The 23,701-nt window shown below is 49.0% G+C and overlaps 1 protein-coding gene across 1 annotated transcript; it reads left to right on the top strand.

Moving 5' to 3' along the window:
* Positions 1 to 130: 130 nt before the first annotated feature.
* On the top strand, positions 131 to 21,752 carry GLE1 (GLE1 RNA export mediator). Its single transcript, XM_024562187.3, has 16 exons — positions 131 to 298; positions 6,034 to 6,264; positions 7,491 to 7,604; positions 9,616 to 9,764; positions 10,026 to 10,086; positions 10,300 to 10,554; positions 10,963 to 11,179; positions 11,768 to 11,880; positions 12,041 to 12,110; positions 14,682 to 14,824; positions 14,924 to 15,114; positions 15,854 to 15,983; positions 16,766 to 16,870; positions 18,101 to 18,183; positions 18,862 to 18,925; positions 20,165 to 21,752. The coding sequence occupies exons 1-16, from the start codon at positions 200 to 202 to the stop codon at positions 20,231 to 20,233; spliced, it is 2,094 nt and encodes a 697-aa protein (XP_024417955.1). The 5' UTR covers positions 131 to 199; the 3' UTR covers positions 20,234 to 21,752.
* The last annotated feature ends 1,949 nt before the right edge of the window (positions 21,753 to 23,701 follow it).

Here is a 23,701-nt window from a genome sequence, read left to right as displayed (position 1 = left end):
AACCCAAACCCTGTGCGCAGGCGCGCTTCCGGCTGGCTAGGTATCGGAAGTGGGGCGTGCACCGTTCTGAGGCTACTTCCTTTGTGCAACTGTGTACGCGCACCGGAAGCGGAAGCGAGCGATTGTTTGTGGGAGGGTTATTAGAAGACTTGCCTTTTCAGAAGCTGCACTGCTCCGCGAAGCTGCGGTTGCCGGAGTCATGCCGTCCGAGGGTCGCTGCTGGGAGACCTTGCAGGCGCTGCGCAGTTCCGACAAAGGTCGCCTCTGCTACCACCGCGACTGGCTACTGCAGGGCGAGGTGAGCAATGGGTCCTTACAGCCGCTGCGCCGGGAACCTGTGCCTCCTTTCTAACTGTCCACATTTGTTTCTTGATTCTTGTGTGTGCATCATCCTGTCCTCGGGTTTCTGCCATCTCCCGCCTCTTCTAGACACTGGGGGAACTCCCCTTCGGCGCTCTTCTTTCTGAAGGCTTCGTTTCTAGCCCCAGAGAGGCGCCTCCGCCTTGTTGCCAAAGCAGCCCGGGCCTCTCAGGGTCAGTTAATTTACTGCGAAGGAGAATGTGCTAGGTTATCCAAATTTGGCAGCGAACGATTAATATGACCTGTTGCTGCAAGTGAAAACAACAAATTTTTAGATGACGTTGCTTGGACCTGTGAAGTTTAATGGGGGCGTGTCCCTGTATTTGCAAAGCTCTGTACTAGGTCGCTGGGTTGGGGGGCTTGTAGAAACAGTTAAGGCATAGCTCCTGTTCCCGAGTTGCTGGTAATCTAGCCACTGTCCTATCTCGTCAGACTTTTATGTAAAACAATTCTAAAGTGTTTCCCTGTCTTTTATATCTGACGGTTTTAAAGAATACATACCTTACATTCTATGGGATGAGTCCGGCATGGGTCTGTGTGGGGTAGACTGAGGTTATGCATCCTTAACAGGAATACCGCAGAAACGATGCTGTGTTCTCAGTAAGGCGTAAGGCGCCTGGGGAAGCACGCAGATGCTTCAGCCCAACCCAGTACCACTTGGGATGCTAACCTTGACTCCCTGGTTCCATGGGTGGTAACCGCTAGATATCTCCACTTAAAACTCATTTTTTTTCCTTTTTAACTAATTAGTATTGTGTAGGGAGGTATTCCAGGATTCCTTCTTCTCAGCAGAAGTCCATCCTTAGCATCCATTAATGATTTCTGCCTGAGTCAGTCACTTCTGTGATGTGGCCAAATGGTGTTTTCTTGGTGTCCGCCATTCTTCTACAGTTGTTACTTGGCATTCGACCGTAAGGGAGGGCTTTCTTTTCTCCCCTGGTTAGTTAACTATGTCAGTATGGACTCACGAGTTCTTATTCACCAAGTTGTAATTCCCTACTTGAAACCTTATCATGTGTATTTTCATTTATGGGAAGTGTATCTTCAGGATAAACTTCTAGAAGTGAGATTGCTGGATCAAAAAGTAAACATAGCTGTGGTTTTGTTATGTATTGCCAAATTCCCCCAAAAGTGGGTGTATCAGTTTGCCTTCCCATCAGCAGTGCCTGATTCTGCCCATTCGCCCACAGTCCTGCCAACAGAATATATTATTACAGTTTAAATTTTTACTTATTAAATAGGTAAGCATAAGGTCTCAGTGTAATTAATTAATTTATTTATCCTTACCTGAGGACATGCTTACTGATTTTTAGAGAGAGGGGAAGACAGGAAGAAAGAGAGGGAGAGAAACATCCATGTGAGAGAGAAACATCGCTCAGTTGCCTCTTGTACGTGCCCAGACAAGAATGAACCTGCTGCCCGGGCATGTTCCCTGACTGGGAATTGAACCGGCAACCCCTTGTTTCGCAGGCCAGCACTCAGTCCACTTAGCCATACCAGCCAGGGCATTTTTAGAGAGAGGAAGGTGGGAGAGAAACATCAATGTGAGGGAGAAGCACTGATTGGTTGCCTCCTGCACACACGCTAACTGGGACCGAACCTGCAACCTCGGTTTGTGCTCTGACTGGGAATGGAACCCACAGTGTTTGGTTGCGGGCTGACGCTCCAGCCTGCTGAGCCACACCAGCCAGGGCTAGATCAGGATTTCTTATCCACAGCGCTGTTGGCATTTTGGGCGGGCTGGATGATTCTTTGGGGTGGGGGTTGTGGTCGCTGTCTGCGCATTATAGCAGGACTAGCAGCACCCCTGGCCTCTACCCACTGGATGCCGGTAGCCCCTTCCCAGTTGTCTCCAGATGTCCCCTGGGGGGTAAAATTGGCCCTTTTGGGAACCACTGGTCTAGATAATATAATAGCTTGCAATTTTTGAGTAGTTTTGTGCCAGGTACTATTCTAAGTCTTTTATTACTCATTTAAACCCCACCTCCAAATCTTTTGAGGTAGATCCTTCATTCCATTATTATTTTTTTTTTAAGAGAGAGAGAAAGAGGGGGGAGAGAGAAAAACAACAATTTTGCTCTGGCTGGTGTGGCTCAGTGGATTGAGAGCCAGTCTGGGAACCAAAGGGTTGCCAGTTCGATTCCCAGTCAGGGCACATGCCTGGGTTGTGGGCCAGGTCCCCAGTTGGCGGGTGTGCGAGAGGCAACCACACATTGATGTTTCTCTCCCTCTCTATCTCCCTTCCTTCCCCTCTCCAAAAAACAAATAAATACAATCTTTAAAAAAAAAAAAGATTTGCTGATCCACTTATTTATGCATTCATTGTTTGCTTCTTGTACATGCCCTGACCGGGAATTGAACCCACAACCTTAGCATATCTGGATGATGCTCTAACCAACTGAGCTACTCGACCAGGGCCAACTTTATTACATTTCAGAGCGATGGAGCTGAGGCAGAGAGGTTAGCTAACTTGAGGAGGGGGGTCATACACATGAGTGGAATGCAGAGATGGAATTCAAACCAAGAAAGGCTGATTGTATGCTTAGTGCTCTTAGTCACTCGTGTACTCTTTTCTCCATACTTCCTGGCGATATTTTCCCGACATTGAGTAGAGTTCCCAGTCAGAGTTCGCTGTGTACTTTAACTACAGGGTAGTGGTATAAGCTTCTGTGGTTTAAAGCACTGTCCGCTAAACATACAGAGGAGTATGTATGATCGGTCGCTGCTGAAGCTGAATGGGTTGCCCTCACACATGTTGGAGAGTGTCTATGACTTATTTTATAGTCTTTCTACTATAAATTCCACTTTATTTTATGTCATTGGCCTTTACATTAGCAACTACTTTTCAGTACCTGTTATTTTCATTTAAAAATTTACAACATGGTCATTTAAAAATTTATGTAAAAATACGTAAAATTAGAACAAGAAGAAATATTTCACTTACCACCCAAGCATAATTTCTAGTGTATTTCCTTCGTGTGTTTTTGGTGCAGCAGCATTGTTTAAAACGTCATTGTAGAGGGACTGTGTTGATGCTCTTGTTTTTTCACTTACAGGTGAATCTTTTTTTAAATATATTTATTTATTATGCTATTACAGTTGTCCTATTTCCCCCCTTCACTCCAATCCATCCTGCCCACTCCCTCCCTCCCACATTCCCCCCCTATAGTTCATGTCCATGGGTCATACTTATAAGTTCTTTGGCTTCTACGTTTCCTACACTATTCTTACCCTCCCCCTGTCTATTTTCCACCTATCATCTATGCTACTTATTCTCTGTACCTTTCCCCCCCTCTCCCCCTCCCACTCCCCTATTGACAACCCTCCATGTGATCTCCATCTCTATGGTTCTGTTCCTGTTTTAGTTGTTTGCCTAGTTTGCTCTTGTTTTTGTTTTAGGTGTGGTTGTTAATAACTGTGATTTTGCTATTATTTTTACTGTTCATATTTTTTATCTTCTTTTTCTTAGATAAATCCCTTTAACATTTCATATAATAAGGGCTTGGTGATGATGAACTCCTTTAACTTGACCTTATCTGAGAAGCTATCTGCCCTTTCATTCTAAATGATAGCTTTGCTGGATAGAGCAATCTTGGATGTGGGTCCTTGCCTTTCATGACTTGGAATACTTCTTGCCAGCCCCTTCTTGCCTGTAAGGTCTCTTTTGAGAAATCAGCTGACAGTCTTATAGGAACTCCTTTGTAGGTAACTGTGTCCTTTTCTCTTGCTGCTTCTAAGACTCTCCTTCTCTTTAATCTTGGGTAATGTAATTATGATGTGCCTTGGTGTTTTCCTCCTTGGGTCCAGCTTCTTTGGGACTCTCTGAGCTTTCTGGACTTCCCGGAAGTCTATTTCCTTTGCCAGATTAGGGAAGTTCTCCTTCATTATTTGTTCAAATAAGTTTTCAATTTTTTGTTCTTCCTCTTCTCCTTCTGGCACCCCTATAATTCAGATGTTGGAACGTTTCAAGATGTCCTGGAGGTTCCTAAGCCTCTCCTCATTTTTCCGAATTCTTGTTTCTTCATTCTTTTCTGGTTGGATGTTTCTTTCTTCCTTCTGGTCCCCACCGTTGATTTGAGTCCCAGTTTCCTTCCCTTCACTGTTGGTTCCCTGTACATTTTCCTTTGTTTCTCTTAGTGTAGCCTTCATTTTTTTCATCTAATTTGTGACCAAATTCAACCAATTCTGTGAGCTTCCTGATTACCAGTGTTTTGAACTGTGCATCTGATAGGTTGGCTATCTGTTCGCTGCTTAGTTGAATTATTTGTGGAGCTTTGATCTGTTCGTCCATTTGGGCCTTTTTTTTTTTTTTTTTTTTTTTTTTTTTTTTTTTTTTTTTTGGTCTTGGTACCTGTTACTTAAAGGGTCGGAGCCTTAGGTGTTCCCCGGGGCAGGGTAATGTTGGTCACTGCCCTGTGACACTGTATGTGGGGGAGGGGCCGAGAGGGAGCAGTGGCGCTTGCTCCGCTCTCTGCTGGGTTTCAGTTTCTCCCCCCACTACCCACAGTCAAACTGGGCCCTTCTGGTGCTGATTCCCGAGTGGGTGGGCTTTTGCATGCTCTAGGCCCCTGTGAGTCTCTCCAACGACCTCTGCTGTGAGTCTGGGAGTTTCTCCTGCTGGCTCCTCAACCCCCACAGGTGTTTTCACTCAGAGATTTGAGGCTTTACTTCCCTGAGCTGGAGCCCTGGGTTGCGCGGTCTGTTTCGCTCCCCCAACGTTCCTCCCGATTTATCTATGCGTGAATGTGGGGCCACAGGGTCTGCTAGCTGTCGCACTGCCTGCCCCGTTTGTCCCACAATCCGCCACATTTCTGGATCTGGCTGCAGCAACGCAATTCCTCGGCCCCGGCCGCCCCTCTGCGCCCCTCCTACTGGTCTGGACGAATGTTTCTTCTCTACCTCCTTGGTTGTCGGACTTCCCTGCGGTTCGATTTCTGTCACTTCTGGTTGTTGTTTTTTTAATTGTTGTTGTCCTACTTTTGGTTGTGCAAGGAGGCACAGTGTGTCTACCTACACCTCCATCTTGGTTTTCCCTTACAGTCGAATCTTTAGGTGTTACTACATAGGACTCACAATCAGTGTTTCTAATGACTGGTGTGCCGCTGTGTGTGCTATACCACACTCAGAATCCTTTTTGTGTTCTCTTCTATTTCAGCCTTTTAGATTTCTCTTGCATATACTTTAATGACCGTCTTTGTGCGTGGGCCCTTTTTCTGTACTTAGGGTTATTTAGTCTGGTACTCTGCAAGGGTAACAGTCAGGGTCATTACCAAGAAACTACTTGTGCCCTGGCTGGTGTGGCTCAGTGGACTGAGCGCCGGCTTGTGAAGCAAGGGGTTGCCGGTTCCATTCCCAGTCAGGGCACATGCCTGGGTTGCAGGCCAGGTCCCCAGGAGGGGGCGCATGAGAGGCAACCACACATTGATGTTTCTCTCCCTCTCTTTCTCCCTCCCTTCCCCTCTCTAAAAATAAATAAATAAAATCTAAAAAAGAAAACAAACTGCTTTCTCTTCATCGCTGGTGGTTACACAGTGACTTTGGGTCTTTGGTGTGTACGTTACAAATACTTGTGTGTGAGGCTTCTTAGACTTCCAGTAAGGCGTGTGGTGGGTTATCTCTGGTCGCTTAGATCCGTTGATATGCAAGTTGAGTCTCACCCCTTCTTCTCTCTAGGACGTTTTAGAAGAATGTACCTCTGTTCCCAAGCTATCTTCTTACGCTGGATGGGTGGTAGATCATGTCCTACCCCACACACAGGAGAACCTGTCTCCCCCTGAGACTTCACCATCCCCCGCATCTGCTGCTGGCCTAGGCCAGCCGTCATTTGCTCCCAGATCTCCCGTTGGAAGCCTTGCCTTCTCTCCAGCCTCCCCTGGAGCACCAGCAACACCAAATGGAACCAAGGTAAGGTTTTTATTTATTTATTTATTATTTTTCTTTTCAAAAAGATTTTATTCATTTACTTCTAGAGAGAGGGAAAGGGAGGGAGAAAGAGAGGAAGAGAGACATTGATGTGCGAGAGAAATATTGATCGGTTGCCTCTCACACGGTCCCCAACTGGGAACCTGACCCCACAACCCAGGCATGTACCCTGACTGGGAATTGAACCAGCGACCTTTGGTGTGTGGGACTAAGGCCCAGCCCACTGAGCCACGCCAGTCAGGGGCCAGGGCAGGTTTTTGATCAGCTGAGGACAAAAGATAAGGGTCCATTACACAGTTGAGTTGTGTAACATTGTCACGTGGCAATGACCTTGCCCTGGAGAAAATGATTGCTTCTCGCAGCTGTTTGTAGTAGCAGCGTTGACCACATCACCCAGCACTCTCTATACGAAGACCCAGAGAAATTTCCCTCTAATCTTAGCACCAAGAGCAGTAATTATTGTCACAAGCAATGGGATTGTTTTCCACATGAACCTCGCACCCGTGTACCTGGTAAGGTCTCCCTCTTAGTGCTGGCTGCGGGAGGCACAGAGTAAAATTTATACCCGCTCTTAAAATTTGCATACCTTTCCACTGGCTCTGTATGAGGCTTTACCCTGTTTTTTGCTGTGTTTTGTCCCTGCCTTAGTTTGTTTCTTTCCCTTAAAAACTGAGTCGTTATTGATGGTTGGTTAGCATTCCCAGAGAAAGCCTTCCTAGACAGCTCCACCGGAGAGACTCGAAGGTGGGCTCCGGCCTCGCCTGGCTCATAAGCCTCATTGCTGAAGTAGCTACTGGCCACAGGAGGCTAGGGGACTGTGCAAGCTGTCACACGCTTACCCCTGAAGCTGGGACGGTGAAAGGACTGGGGACGTGGGCTGGGGCGGCTCCACACAGACCTTCCTAGCACTGATGGACACTTACTGGAGGAAAGGGGGAAACTTGCCGGGCGGGTCAAAGCAAAGAAGCAAGCAGAAAAGATTGAAGTTTGCTGCACTTTGGGCGTCTCTTCGTCTTAAGGAAAACAATTAGGACGAGGTCAACATCGTGAAAAACACACCAGTTCTCACCTAATTTGTTTTTGTTGTTGTTCGTAAACAGGGGTGTGGTTTTGGTGTAGAAGGGGTAACACCAACTACACCATCTTAAAACCTTAATGTTACCCCTCCCAAATTAAAAGTTTAATTTTTCCGTCTTCTGACTATATAGGGCAAAGATGAGTCCCAGCACACAGAAGAGCCTATGGCGCTGTGGTCCTCCAGGGGCACCCACGTGGAAGGCTGCATCCGGATGTATGAGCTGGTACACAGAATGAAAGGAATGGTAAGTGGCCGCAAGGCAGACCTGGGCATAGGGAGCCACGTTTAGATCAGTTCCTTAGGGTTGTGAGTGTCCACGGTGTGCCCATCCTCATGCCCAGCTTGCTGCCAGCAGCTCCTGATTGATGTGTGGAGATAGTGTGACAGAGCAGTCAGGAGTGAGCGCCGTGCAGTCAGATCTGGTTTCCAGTGCTCGCCCTTCTATTTCACACGGGGCTTTAGGACACTTACGGATGGCTTGCGTTTACTTCTCCAGAATTGGAAGGCGATCTGAGACGGTCAGGTAAGAGTATACTGCGAAGACAGACCTTAACAGCCTCTTGAGAAAAGAAGAGCACTATTTTAATTAATGTATTTGGCTTTTTAATTTGTTTTAGGGAAACCATGAGTGATTTTGTAAAAGTTTTTAAGAAGTACATGAGTTTGTAAAATGAGAGTCTTCTGGCACCTACCCTCCTGCAGTTACTCACCGAGTCAGCAAGGGTTTATTGAGCAGTTACGTGCCAGATGCTGTTCTAGGTCTGGGTAAGACAGTGGGCAGAGCAGACACGGGTCCTTGTCCCCTTAGAGCTTCCGTGCTGGTGGGGAGAGACGAAAGTAAACAAGACAGATAAGTTAAATGCAGTTGGAAGATGATTATAATCTGAGTGGGAGAGAGCAAAGCTCAGGAAAGCATTCACTTTGGCACTGAGAAAACGACGGTGGCTTAGCCTAGGTGGTAGCAGCGGGAGAGAGAGAATCAATGAGAGCGGATGAGTGCATCTGTCTCTCTCTGAGGGATTTCCCGGCTCTGCTCACCAGTCACCACTCCTCCGTGGTCTTTCTGTCTTCCGGAAGGATGTAGAAACTTTTCCTGGCTGATCATCTCCCTCGTGAGCTGAGGGAAATTAACTGTTGTTGACTCTTTTTTCCCCCCTTCCCAACCCTTATTTAAACAGAGTCTCAGAGGAGAGGGTGTTTATGCTTGTGTTAAATATGCCCTCTTGCACTGGAAGCTTTAAGATAACTTAAAATAGAATAAAGGAACATCGTAACAATGTGCTTTGACACATCTCCATGCCAGTGCATGTAACATCTCATCATCTCATCTTCTGTAAGGGCTGCAGAGTGTTCTCCAGTGCGCTCTACCAGAGACAGAGCAGATAGCGTAGGCACAGACACTACGTAATCTAGCTGCGTGGGCAGTACAGTTATCTTTCCCCAGTTAATTTAAATTGCTTTGAACTTATTGCCAGAGTCAGCAGGGCTACAGTGAGCCTCCTTGTACGTGTATCTTTGCACACATCTGCAAGTGTTTCTTCAGGACAAATTCCTAAAATGGACATAGTGTCCAGGGACATATATATATATTTTATTATATTATTTATGTATATAATACATGTTATATAAGTTATATATATTATTTAGTTATCAAGTTTTGTTAATTAAAATGTCAAGTTGCCCTTAAAAATCACGTGAGGATGCCCTCAAGAATGAAAAATGAAACACCTGATCCCCTTAGGTGTAAAGGAAAGGGACTTTCCTGAGCGGAGCTGGGGGAAGCTGGGCAGAGATGCTCACACGAGCAAAGGCGCGAGACAGAAACGTGCCTGGCGGGTTCATGGAGCTGCAGTGAGGGTTCCGGAAGATAACCCTGAAACCCTCAGAAGCATAGCACGGGTTGGAGCTTGGAAGTGCAGGGCCATTTGATACTCGTTTAGTAAATACTTACCCCTTCCCAGGTTATGCTGGAGTGACATAAACCACATGGGGCAAATTGGAAGAGTTTTCCAAAACCACTGAGTTTAAAGGTCACCCCAAAGGAGGCCCTGGTTGGGTAGCTCAGCTGGTTAGAGCATCGTCCCGCTGCGCCAGGGTTGCGGGTTTGATACCTAGTTGGAGCACCTCTGAGCAGTACGCAGGTGATCCCAGGCCCCTGGGTGTCTGATGGAGTTAAGGCCTGCTGGGAGGTAAACCCCGTGCATCGCGGAGCGGGGTGGCGTGGAGGTCCAGGCAACGGTGCCGATCCTTTTCAGGAGGGCCTGAGGCAGTGGCAGGAGGAGCAGGAGAGGAGGGTGCGAGCGCTCTCCGAGATGGCGTCTGAACAACTGAAGCGCTTTGATGAACGGAAGGAGCTGAAGCATCATAAGGAATTCCAGGACTTGCGGGAAATGATGGAGAAGAGGTGAGCCCCCCCCCAGGTTACGACCAGAAGTGTCAGGGTGGTCAGCTGCAACTCTTTCCCAACAGGAAACACAGAGGGAAAGAGTTGAACAACTCGAGTCCTTAAGCATCAGAGTGAAATAGAGAAACTTACAACCCAGAAAAATGACCAACCTTGGGAAGACAAGCAGTGTGTCCTAAAGGTGGGGGGGGGGCTTTTAGGAGTGAGAAAATTGTTTCAGCAGGCACCCCTGACCAACTCTCCCTGCCAATTCTCATTCAGCTCCAGAGAGGCCCTGGGTCAGCAAGAGAAGCTAAAAGCGGAGCATCGTCACCGAGCAAAGGTCGGAGCCTGGGGGACCCTTGTGGGTATTCCTGTGTCTGGCTGTGACCTGCCCCTGCCCCCTTTCATGCCTCTGTGTGACTGACCCTGGGCAGTCCTTTTCCTGTTCCGGGCCCATGTGGGAACATATGTATCCCATGCAGGCCTAGAAGATGTAGAAAGAGAAAGCCCAGGAGCCCCTCAGAGAGAGGTAACCTGACAGTCCTCTCCGCAGATTCTCAACCTGAAGCTGCGGGAGGCAGAGCAGCAGCGCCTGAAGCAGGTGGAGCAGGAGCGGCTCCGGAGGGAGGAAGGCCAGGGCCGCCTGCGCAGCCTGTACACCCTGCAGGAGGAGCTGCTGCACCTCAGCCAGCAGCTGGACTCCGGGGACCAGCACAAGGACCCTGCGAAGGTGGACCTGTCGGCCTTCCGGACGCGAGGCAACCAGCTGTGCGGCCTCATCTCCAGCATCATTCGGGCCACTTCGGAGGTGAGGGGGCAGCAGGGGGACTCTGTCTTCTGGCTTCAGGTGCATGTGTGTGGGTGTGCTCCCCGTCCCAAATTGGACTTTGTAGATACAGAGCATCTCATCTGAGGTTAAAAAAATGTGTGTGTCTTCTGATTGCAAAATACTTCAGTTCATTCAGTGATACATACTGAACGCCTGCTTTACTTACGATAAATTAAAGCCCCACAGAAGTGTCCACGAGTGGGTAATGATGGTAAATGGGTGGTACCTTTACGAGAACAGGAAAGCGGTGGGTAGTAACGTGTTGGTGAATGGTGCGACGTTGACGCAGCAGCTCCGGTTCTAGAAATGCACTGATGCGTAAGGTGCGGTTCAGCCCTGCAGCTGCCTGGGGCATGACCCCAAAGCTCTGCCTCTGTCACCCAACAGGGCGGCTTTCCCACGGCAGAGGACCAAGCAGTGGCCGAGAGAGCGCTGCAGGAAATGCGGGAGCTCTGTGCTAACGCCAGGGCCTGTGCAGACAAGAGGAGGCAGGAGGAAAAGGAGGCCCAGGTGAAGCAGCAAGAGTCACAGATGCAGTCGGGGCTGGAGGTCTGCAAAGAGCCCCCCGCTCCCAGCCAGGGCCCGGGAGGGAAGCAGAATGAAGGTGAGTTTTGGTGTGGATAAGATCTTATAATTTGTTGTAAGTTTCAGAATGTGGAAAGGAGCAAGAATGTGTTTTGAATATTAAGCTACAGGAAGAAATTGCCAGAACTTTTACATAGAATGTAAAATTCAATATTCTACTGAATTGCATTTAGTTTCGGTTCATGTGGAGCTTGCCTTCACATCCCAACACCTTCCGTTGAGGACTTGGTCTTCTGTATGATTTAGTAGATGTATTATTCCAGGTATTGCTGCTACTGAGTATTTTAAGTGAATATGTACAAAATACACATATGTTAAAACACAAGAGAGTCAGTATAGAGTAATGGTTGAGAAGGCTGGTGCTGGAGCCAGATCCATGGGAATCTAGCTTGCCTGCTTCCTAGCAATGTGACCTTGGCACATTGGCTAGCCTTTCCATGTCTGTTTCTCCTTCCATAAATTGAAGATAACAATAGTATCTACCTTGTGGGGTTACTGTGACAGTAAAAGCAGTTAACACGTGCATAAGGTGATCGAAACAGCGTGGGGTCACATTTGGTGCTCAGTAACTCCTGGCTGTGGTGAGAGCTTCTCTCTTGCTCCTCAGACCTCCAGGTGAAGGTACAGGACAGCACAATGCAGTGGTACCAGCAGCTGCAGGAGACCTCCAATCAGTGCATGCGGGCCTTTGAGGGACTGGCCAGCAGCAAAGACAGCCAGGTAGGAAGGGGTGCAAGCCAGGAATTCTCGGGGCATCAGAGTACTCTGAACAGCCCCACATCCCAAAGGTAGATAGCCAGGGTGTCACCTTCCCTAATCCCAATGGCATCCGCTCAGCGCTTTGGAAAGCTACCTGCCTTCTCACTGTTCTCCTCCGCAGGTCAAAAAGATCAAGATGGACCTCCAGAAGGCGGCCACCATCCCAGTGAGCCAGATCTCCACGCTTGCAGGTGGGTCAGAGGGGTGAGCCTCCAGAGCTCCTTACCTGTAAGGTTCCTAGAAACAGTGCGCTGAGCAAAGGCGGGCGGGTGGGTCAGGTGTATGTCCGTTACATGCGTCAGTTACATGCAAGCTACATGTTTACTTTCCTTTGCTTCCTCTTCATACACAGAAGGTAATCATTACGTATTTGTTGACTCATTTTTAAAAAATTAGTTGTATATGAGTAGTAACGTGTTCAGGGTGGCTGCTACCTAATACTGAAAGTGACTGTGGAAGGCATCACGAAGGGAACCTAGGGCATGCCTTGTAGTCTTCGCTTTTGTCCTACGTTAGCTTTTCAGACTCGGCACCTGTCCCGTTAATGCTTTGCAACGCCTTCTTTTTCTCTCCAGGGACTAACATTTAGGGAGTAAGAACCAGACAGGGAAAAGGCCCTTCTTCCTCTTTCTCCTTAGAAACAGGTTCGTTTTGTATAGAGCTCTGGATGAGGGAGCCTGCAAACAACAGATTGCAGCCAAGTGGCTGGGGAGCATGCACCACTGGGAATCCCAGGTCCCCATCAATACGCCACCTCAGGGCACGGGAGAGTTGCACTTCCTGCCCCTGCCAGGCTATATGACAAAATTTACATACCACTTGGCCGCCTGAAATTCTTTCTGGAGCAGGGTGAGGTATAAATAAATAAACACGTATCACTTTCTGGAATTTAAAGTGCCTCTCCTTTGATAGCAGCCGCATCAAAGGGGCAGAGGGGACTAGACAGCCATCCCACACCTGCACGCTCCCCTCCAGCTTCTCCTCAGTCTTTTCCCCTAAGTCGAACGCAGACCGCCTTGCTTGCTCCTTCATCAGGGAACCAGTACATCAGGCGCAAGAGCCTCCCGGTGCCCGCCCCTCCGCCTGTGCACGGCTGTATTTACCTCTCAGTGTCCCGTTTCAAAGGGCGAGGTGTCCTCCCCACCCGTGCTTACCCTTCTGCCTCCGTCTTTATTCCCGTCCCCTCCCATTACCTCCAAGACCTGGCCTCCTCGTTTATGGCCTTTCTCTCCTGTTTTCTGCAAAATTAGTCCCTTGTACAGGCTCTTTTCCCTTTAAACACGCATGAATCTCTTATCCTAAAATACATTTCCTTTGAGTCTACATCTTCTGAGGATTTTTCTGGTCTTCCTGACGTTTCCACTTGTCGCTGCTGGTGTTGCCGCCTTTGTGAAACTCCACTCCTTCGGCTTCCGTGGATTGTTCATTTCCAGGTCCTGCTCCCAGCTCTCTTTCTCCTTTGGGTGTTCCTTGATCTGCCCCCCCCTCCTCAGTTGTAGGGGTTTCCTAGGGATCCACTCCCACCCAGCAGTTCTTCTCAGTCTATTCACCCCCATGGCTTCAAACATTACCTGTATGCAGGTGACTCACAGATCTGCCTCTGATTCGTTCAGTTCCTCTGTGCTTCAGAGTCTCTAGGACCATCTCTGAGGGACGTCTTTGCCAGGACGGTCCCCAGACACCTCAGGTGTAGTGTGTTCTGGTTTGAACTTGTCGTCCTCCCCATGCCTGCTCTCTCTCTCTCTCTCTCGTTTGCACTCAGTAATCAGTAGCACCCTTATCTGCTCAGTGGCCTTAATTGGAAACCCGGGAGTCATCCCCCTGACTGCCTCCTCTATTTCATTCTCCACATCCAGTTAGGGTAACATTACTTACGGTAACCAGGAGCTAGGCAGGGCATTTCTAAGCTGGAGATGCTGCGCTAATTTAAACTTTGATCGCAAGTCATAGACACTAATTCAGATATGCTTATGCAAATAAATAAATAATAAAGGCATTTGTCCCAAAGATAAAGCGATATTTTCACAGAACCCAAGGGCAGGCATGGAGCGAGGTCTCAGAAGCAAGAAACTTCAGGATCTTTTCTGTCTCGCCTTGTCTTCCTGTGTACATCTCCGCTCTCATTTTACAGATGGCTGTGCTTTGGTCCATGTGGCAGGTGCAAGGCCCTGCTGCTCACGAGTCTGTGTGTTGCAGGGCCAGCCACTCCATGGACCGCACTCTGTCACTTGGCTGATCGGCTCAGCTCGACACTCTCACTGTAGCAGCCAGTGCGGGGGTTGGCGCACGCAGGATCTTTCATTCAAATACAGCCACTGGGGACCCCTTTCTGTGTCTCTGAGGGTGGAAGAAGGCAGGTCTCTGAGAAAGGGGAGAATCACCATAGCTGGGGAGAGCCTCTGGAGGTGCAAACGACTCCTCTAGGCGTGACAGCCGCAGCCCGTGGCATCCGTGACAAGTCAGCACTCACTTCCACTCTGCTTATCCCTGCGCCGTGCATGTTCTCAGAATTAGCTTCCCTGCAAATGAGGAATCCCTTTGCAATAGTGTGTGGTGTGCTCTGCGCTCTGTGCAGTGTCCACAGCGTGTGTTTGACTGTCGTGTGTTTCTCTGCGTCAGTGTCCCGTCCTTAGGGTCTGTGCTTGTGTGGGGACGCTGCACAGCCAGCTTTATACAGGGCCCTTCTGTGTTTGTTGCAGTGGTGAGAAACAGACGCATCCGCAGTTGTGTCTCGTAACTCACTCGATCTCTCCCGTACCCAGGCTCGAAGCTGAAGGAGATCTTCGACAAGATCCACAGCCTTCTCTCCGGAAAACCCGTCCAATGTGGTGGGCGCACTGTGTCAGTCTCCATGGACCCTCAGGGCCTGGACTTTGTCCAGTACAAACTGGCAGAGAAGTTTGTGGTGAGAAGCCTTATTGCCAGAGGGGCAGGGGGAGAGGCGGGTACACGGTGCTTAAGCCATTCTCGGGGGTTGACACTGTCCCCATATCTGTGTCCGCAGAAACAAGGAGAGGAGGAAGTGGCCTCCCATCATGAAGCGGCATTCCCCATTGCGGTTGTGGCGTCCGGGGTCTGGGAGCTCCACCCGAGAGTGGGGGACCTCATTCTCGCTCATCTGCACAAGAACTGCCCGTACTCTGTTCCTTTCTACCCCGCTTTCAAGGAGGGAATGGCTCTGGAAGACTATCAGAGGTGAGGTGCTGGTTCTCTTCGCTAGCCCTTGGGTGAATCGTGAGATAGAGATAGAACTTCTACACAGTTTTCACGTACCTTGTTGTGTCGGAAAATGCAATGTCTTCCGTGCAAGCTGGGCAGCTTTTGGAACTTGGGGGTTTAGGTGCCAGTAATCAATGTAGCTATGAGTGGAAAGAGTAGTGGATCTGGAATCCAGGAGTCTTAGAATTTTTTCCCTGCTCTGTCATTGTTTTTTTCAAGATTTCATTTTATTTATTTTTAGACAGAGGGGAAGGGAGGGAGAAAGAGAGGGAGAGAAACATTGATGGGCAAGAGAAACTTAGTTGCCTCCCGCGAGGAACCCTGCCCACAACCCAGGCATGTACCCCAACTGGGAATCGAACCAGGTGACCTTTTTCCTTGTGGAACGACACCCAACCCACTGAACCACACCGGTCGGGGCTGCTTTGTCATTGAATGGCTTTGCAAAATGGGTGAATCGGTTTACCTCTGTGAGCATCATTTTCTTTGTTTGTAAATGATGTGTGTGACTTGTGAGTTTACCTCGCAGGGCAATGTGATGTACACATTTGACAATGGATGTGAGTACTTTGTAACAAAGTATTCTACAAACGTAATAACGTACAATAATATATTAATAATAACAACATATCGTTACTTTTAGCCATCAAAACTAATCTCCTCTTTGTCACCCTTATTTTGGCCTCATCACACTTAATTTTTTCATCCTACATAGGATGCTTGGCTACCAAGTGAAGGGTTCCAAGGTGGAGCAGCAGGACAACTTCCTAAAGCGCATGTCTGGGATGATTCGTTTCTACGCCGCTGTCATCCAGCTCCAGTGGCCGTATGGGCCCCGACAACAGGTAGTAGGAAAGGCTTACTGCCCGTAATGAGAGGCCCCCTGCTTCATGGGGGTCCTTTAGAGGCATCGACATTGGGCACTAAGGAGCTTTTGGCTCATCAGAGCCGTTTGTTCAGTAACTGACTCCAGGAGGTGTTAGTTCAGTGTACAGAAGAGTCTACCAGCCAGGAGTCTGTGGGAAACCAGTGTTCGGGTTCGCAGATTTGATCAGCAGGGGAGTGAGCAAGAAACTGTCATGTGAGATGTGTGGCGCCTCCAGAGCCACCTGGGTCACACATGTGACCCACAGGCGGACAGCTGGTGGCTCCGCAAGCTGAGCTGGCACGCACTTGCCCAGGATTCCCCCCGCCAGCCCAGCTCTTTTCTCAGGAGTTACAGATTGATTAGTGAGGTGGGGGAGTTAACGGACTTCGAGACCCGAAGAGAAAGGACTCTAAGTTGATTGAATCCAAGAGGTTTTTATTGTGCGCTTGTTACGTCCTGGTTCTGTGCTGAGGTACCAAGATGATGAACGTCTGTTAGGGTAACTCAGCTTACGGAACCCCGACGCCGACGCCGACAAGATGTGTACTGAAGGCATCCAGTCGGGGATGGGTGGGCTCCAGGGTCTTGGAACCTTTGAAAACAATTTATTCGGCGTGTGTTGTTTCTGCCCTGCGGCGCGCACTTGGGTTGGATGATGTGGGGGTTCGCGTCCACGTGGTAGCGGCTGGATGACAACACTGGGAGTGGAGCTCCCTGGGTAAGTGAGATCAAATCGTGACCAGGCTTCTCTCCTCCCAGGCTCACCCGCACGGCTTAAGCCACGGCTGGCGCTGGTTGGCACAGATACTAAACATGGAGCCCCTGTCAGACGTGACAGCCACCCTCCTCTTTGACTTCTTGGAGGTACGTGATACAGTTGCAGCACGCGAGAGAGCCAGTGGTGGAAACGGCTCTGGCCACTGCTCAGCACGAGTGGGGAAGCACTGTAGGGACAGAGGGTGATACAGCAAATTGATGTTGCTCTCTCTAAAGTAATTTAAAAGCAAAAAAAGACCTGCATAAAAAAAGAAGGAGAAAGAGAGAGATGGTGAACAGCAAGCATTAGGGTCCAGTGTCAGATTTTTTTCTTGAGCCCTAAGACAAACTTGGCTTTCGATTTTTCCTTCCACTGTACTCTCCTTCTCTGTGTGCGTGTCTTCTCACTGCACAGAACAGAAAGCTGTCGCCCTAGCCCAAGTGAGAGGGGAACTGTTTCGGGGATAGAGAAGTGGCTTCTAGGATCAAGGGTAGGACGCATAGTTGAATCTCATGAGTGCCTGGAACCAGGAACTGGGATGTCACCGGGTACCACGAGTCTCTCCCTGGGACCGCGTAGCCTTTCGTATTCCCGCCAGTTGCCCCATCCTTGCGCCACAGGCCAACTTTCTCTAGTCCTCTGTGCACTGTGGAGAAGATGCGCATCCCGGGGCTCATCCCTCGGTCTTGGTGTGGTCACCCAGGCTGGTGGCACTGGTGTCCCACCCTGCGATGCCTAATTCTCAGAGCAGAAAAACATGATTAACCGGCCTGGGTCAGGTGTCTCCCTCGTCCAGAAGGCTCTGCCCAGTCCCATCTGCTTATTAAGGGGCCACCACTCTAGTGTCAGGGTGAGGGTTTCTGTGGGAAGGGGACACTTCTTAAAGAAAGCACGCACGTGCCATGAATCTGTTGCCATTTGTCCTATGATGCCAATAGTTTCTAGTCACCTTAAAGCTTGTGAAGTCACAGTACATGAACGGTGATCCTGAATCACCGAGAACACAAGTGGCATTCTGTATTCTCTGCTTACTAAGGTTCGGGGGCGTACCAGACCTTTGGGAAGGCTAATTTTCAGTAAAGTCAGTGAAGAATAGTTAATTAAGTTTGGTTCATGAGTTGGCAGGCTGGTTAAATGGAGGTATTGCCATAGGCAGTTAAATGCTTCCAAAGAAAGTTGGAGTTTCTATTTATTTCTTTAGTAGTTGCTAGTTAAGTGCATTTCATGGCTGAGTTTCTTGATAGGAGTGAAAGGCAAGGGGCTGATGGTGGTTTCCGGATCTCGTACGCGTGTGCGCGCTCATCCTCTGCCCTGATGGTGCCCGTGTCCCCCTCCAGGTGTGCGGGCATGCTCTCGTGAGGCAGTATCAGGCCCAGTTCTGGAAGATGATGCTTCTCATCAAAGAGGACTACTTCCCCAGGTATGAGACTTGTTGCGCAGACAGCACGGATTTGGCTGGGAAAACTCATGAGATCAGATCCCCCTCGGTGCTGTTAAAACCACCGGCATTAAGTGTGACCTCTGACACGTGCATCCTTCTCTTCTTTGATATCTGAACAAACATTTTTGAACTCCAATAAAGACTTTCTCTTAAATATTGTTGGCTAAATGGAAAAAAAAAAAGAATTAGGAAGATCTCAGATTCTCAGATACCTGATATTTTTTAAAACCCTTTTTTCCAAACACCCCCAGATAACCTGGGGTGCTGATTATATGCAGTTTTGAATTAAACCAAGGCGTCAAACCCTCTCAGTAAGTCAGTTGAAGAAACAGATTCATCAACTGGTTGGCTCGACCCCCGTGTGGTGCTCACCTTTAAGTGCCATTCTCACCCCTCTCCACTTACTGGCATTTCTCGTGGAGGGCAGGCTGTGACACCCAATCACAAAGACCTAGGAGAGGGAGAGCGCCCTCTACCCTGTACCCCTTGTGGGAAAAGAGGGTTGGGACCACTTGGAAGAGCAACAGCACCCTTAGTCTAGAAGGCATCTCTGTGGGTCATCTGATCCGCTCCTTCCCGTAATTCCTCTCCAAAAGATAGGTGTCCCTCTCCAAAAGATAGGTGTCCCTCACCAGTGTCCTCTCTCTGTCCCCATAGGATCGAAGCCGTCACAAGCTCGGGACAGATGGGTTCCTTCATACGCCTCAAGCAGTTCTTAGAGGTAAGAGACCCTTAGACCGACCCCTCCCACATTGCTCTTGGCCTCAAATGTGCTTCTGCCTGACAAGCCTTGGACGGCCGGGGTCTGAGTGCAGTCTCTTCCTCTCGATTTTTCTGACCCCACTTTTTCTCCACTGTTTCCCCTGAACCTGGAGAGCTGCCACTTCCCCTTCTTACTTGTCGCTGTCCACACTGCCCGTGGGGAAACTCCCCCCAGACCTGAGTAAACCCTGCCCAGTGATTCTTGTCTCACTGATACCTTTTTGGCGTGTAGGCCAGGGTTCTTTCTCAGTCTCAGGCCGGAGAACTGGTGAGTGCTTGCTTCTCTCCAGGAGAACAGGCTGCGCTCTCATCCCGACTCCTTGTATTTCCAAGTGCCAACAGTTTTTTTTTATCCTGACGTGAGGACATATTTTTCAGTGCTTTTTTTTTTTTAAGATTTTTAAAATTTATTTTTAGAGAGGGGAAGGGAAGGACAAAGAGAGAGAGAGAGACATCAATGCGAGAGAGAGTCATCAGCTGGCTGCCTGTAGCACCCACCCCAACTGAGGACCAAACCCGAAACTCAGGCGTGTTCCCCAGCCAAGAATCAAACCTGCAGCCCTTTGCCTTGTGGGACGATACCCAGCTAACTGAGCACACCAGTCAGGGCTTTTCTTTTTGTTTTCCTTTTTCTTTCCTTTTTTTAAAAAAAAGTTTTAAAGAGAGAGTAAGGAAGGGAAACAGAGACGGAAACGTCAGTTGGTTGCCTTCTTGTGCACACGCCAAGCAGGGATTTAACCTGCAACCTGGGTATATGCCCTGACCGGGAATCCAACCCATGACCTTTTGGTCTACGGGATGACGCTCCAACCAACTGAGCCACACCGGGCAGGACCTAGAGCCAACATTTTTAAGCAGTTAAGTTTGACAGACAACTTAGAACTCTGTGGTAGGTCTGCCAACACAGCCCACTGACTTCCAGTAGCCCAGTTGGGAAACCAACAGTACTGAAAGATGAGGCCAGGCCACGGGAGGCCAGAGAGGGACGGGCGTGATAACAGCATGGCACTGGTCATCGTCACAGGTCCCGCGGAAGCGGAGGTCTTACACACAACCGTCCATCCTCTGCCTTTTCCCTTTTCTGACCACCGTCCTGTGGGACTTAGCTTGCTGTCCCTTAAAGTTGCTTTGAATTGTCAAGTGTTGGAAGCAGAGTTATCAGAAAATCATTCTGTTTTCTTCATCTTTCCCTGACCAGAAATGTTTGGAGCGCAAGGAGATTCCTGTCCCCAAGGGCTTTCTGACTGCCTCCTTCTGGCGAACCTGATGTCACTCCGTCACCCACTGTCACCATTTCGTTGCAGAGGGGCAATAATAAAGCAACTAAACATAGCTGTATTTGGGAGAGTCATGTCGACTGAGAAATCTGCCAGTATGTGTTGTTATATGTCTGTCCCTGGGGCTAGGAAAGGAGGTTCTCATGGGCCACAAAGTCAAGGAGGTCTGATGGTCCTTTAAGGGACCCACGGGGCAGAATACATGGATTTGGCCTGTCTCGCTTTTGTTTATTATTTTTTTTTTATTTTTTAAGATTTTATTTATTTATTTTTAGAGAGAGAAGAGAGGGAGAGAAATATCAGTGTGTGGTTGCTTCTCATGCGGCCCCCACCTCCCCCAGGACCTGGCCTGCAACCCAGGCATGTGCCCTGACTGGGAATTGAACTGGCGACCCTGTAGTTCTCAGGCCGGCACTCAATCCTCTGAGCCACACCAGCCAGGGCTCTCAGTTTTGCAAAAATGATGAGAAGAGGTGTTTAGCCTTTTATTCCATTTGTTATTTCGTTTGTCTCTAGTATCATTCAGAAATAAGGTACCGTATTTTTCAGACTATAAGACGAATTTCCACCACCCCAGCCCCCCAATTTGGGAGGAAAATGGGGGTGTGTCTTATAGTCCAATTGTAGCTTATCTGGCTCGCTACAGAATTTCTGCTTTAAAGGAAGTTATTAAGTATTTTACCACATTTTTTGCTCCAAAATGTTTTTCCCTATTTTCCTCCTCTAAAACCTAGGTGCATCTTATGGTCTGAAAAATATGATAACACCTTAAGTATTTCACAGTGAGCTAAAGTGAGCCCACCCCTTGAAAGGGTCATTTAGTGGTTGCCTGAATCCTTACATGCAAGTCTGGGTTATGGTTGCTTTGCCTTCTCAACGGGTGAAGTAACTAGAAATTCAGAGGAAATGCCTGGTGTAGACGTGGACTTAGCCCTAAATGGCCTCAGGGATAGCTTAGTGTCCGGGGTTAGGACTTAGCACGCGTGACATTGAACCAAGAAGCACTGTTCGCCCTCTTAACTGCAATTCAGTGCCCGGAGGACTAGGGACACACGGACCAGGGCAGGTGCCTTTTTTGGTTTGTTTTTCAGTTTGAATTAAGATGGGCTGGGATGGGGCTGGCCGCAATATATGTGAGCTGAGCACCCATAAGCAATGAGTCAGGTTAAATAAAGATGCTTGGGAGGAGTTAAGAACTGAGTGTGTGTGTGTGTGTGTGTGTGTGTGCTAATGAACGATGACAGACTTGCCCGACTAAACCACTACAAAAATCCGAAGCTCGGCGCTTCAGCGAGGAGCGGAGATTTGTGTCCGGGAAGACTCACTGTCTCTGGATGGCGGGCAGAGGCAGCAGGCTGGGGTCTGTCTCTGCCTCCTGACCGTCGTGTGTGGGGAGGTGGGTGTTTTGAGGGAGAGTGGTGATTCCCTGGTGCTGTTGAAGTGACCTGTTCTGTATTATTTACTGTGGTGCCAAAAAATAAGTAATAAAGCTTGAACTTTAAAAATCCATTGCTGGTATCCGGTTGGTTCAGTATGGTCAGTTTCCTGTGCCTTGAGCTTTGTCGGTCATTGGGGGGATGGTGGTGTCCAAGTCCATCCAGTTTTTTCCTTTTTTGTCTTCCCGACCTTCACCTTAGGAAAATTGCTTTTTTTTTTTGGCCCTGTCATTCCTTTTCAGAATGAGATACCAGTCACGGACCCTGTTTATCTAGCAGATGTGGGAAAATGCAAGTCTTGCGACGTGGACACAATGGGATGAACAGAGAGCCGGGCTGGGTTCAAGTCCAGGGTTTGTGGCTTGGGTAGGTCGTTCACCCTCTCTGAGCCTCAGGCCCCCCACCAGCAAAACACAGCCATTGGACTGGTCCATGGGTCAGCAGGTTTCCAAGGTTTCGACTGTGCTCCATAGCGGAGTCTCAGCAGAGCTCCCTTCCCAGCCTGTGTACCAAGGCCCACGGCTCTCCCTAGCCCACCACAGGCCCCAGGGCCAGTTGCCGTTGGCACTTGCTCTCCTCACCTGTGCTTTACAGATGGCATCACTTCTAAGTGTCAGGGCGGAGCAGGTTGGGAAGTGCTGACTGTGGGGCGACGCGTGGAGGGGCCTCAGCCCCGCAGTCCGTCATCGTAGGGAGGCTTTTATGCATGTTTTGGTAAGGCTCCCCTTTCTTCAAGAGACTTCTGCCGTCTCCTGGGAAGTTGTCCTATTCGTAACCGAAGGTCTGGGATACGAGAGGTGGATGGGGCTGGCTGCAGTTGTGCAGCTCACACCTCGGGGAGGCCCTCATGGAGCTCCGGGCCTCTGCTGCAGCACTGTGGCTCTCTGTACCACAGGTGCTGGGGTTCCATGTAAGGTGAGACGTGGAGAAGTTCCTCTGCCAAAAGTGAAATGTGGAAAGTGCCTGGACAAGATGGTCCCCAAGGTCTCTGCTACTTTGAATTTGTCGTTCCATAGATGACACCTCTCCCAGTGTCTGCATGTTCTGTCTCCAGACGTGTGTTTACGCGCAGGCTGTTCGGTGCTTGGTATTCCGAATGGGTTCTGGACGGTCAGCTGGGAAGAGGGTGATGGGGAGGCCAGGGTTTTGATTCTCGTGGTGTCGCCTGCAGACAGAGTGACCGCTAGCCGATCGATGCGACTCCTGATGGGTGGTAGCATCAGATTCCTTCCAGCAGAGTGCAAAGGACTGCGGCCTGTTTTTACCTGCAAGTACTCACTTGCCTGCTGGCTTCCTTTCAGGCTTGACCTCTTTTCTCAGGCCGAGTGCCTATCATTTTGTCATATCATTGTCCTACATCATTTTAAAGCAAATTTGATGACTTGAAAATTCCCATAGAGAAATCCTACACATCCCTTGAATAGGAGAGTGGAGTTCCGGGCATTCCCACCGAGGCACTGGGAGCCTCCCCTGCTTCTCCAGCCTCCTGTGACTCGAGCAGTGACATAAATAGGTTTGGGTGTCTGCTGTCTCAGCGCTGGGGCAACCGGGAGAGCCCCAGCGCTTTACACCGGTGCCTTACCAGGCCTGCAAATTCACTCCCTTTTGTCTGCTCCACCTAAAGAATGCCTGAAATTAATTTTCTGTGGGCCTGCCGAAAGCAGATGAGAGCTGCGATCTTCTCAGCTGTGTGATGAAGTTACAGAAACACCCATTTTAAAGGGATTTATCGTCTACAGCCAGGTTTCACTGTTAAAAAAATGTTACTTTATACAGATGACCTATTCAAGAAACACTTTTCTTTTAGCACCTTCGGGTTGATTCCACTAGGTGTTGTGTGACCCCGGAACAGAAAAGTATCTTTCTGTGTGTTTGTCTTACAGAGGACGTTGGGACAATGGCAAAACTTGAGTACAGTCTGTACGTCCGCATCAGTTCCCTGACTTTGACTCCTGTGCTGTGCTTATAAAAACAGATGTTTCTGTTCTTCAGAAAGACACATGAAGTGCATGGGGTGAGTGG

This window comes from Desmodus rotundus, chromosome 1 (assembly GCF_022682495.2).
Source record: "Desmodus rotundus isolate HL8 chromosome 1, HLdesRot8A.1, whole genome shotgun sequence".
NCBI classification, from domain to species: domain Eukaryota; kingdom Metazoa; phylum Chordata; class Mammalia; order Chiroptera; family Phyllostomidae; genus Desmodus; species Desmodus rotundus.
Note: the sequence above shows the minus strand (reverse complement) of the source record. Positions and strands in the feature narration are given on the sequence as shown.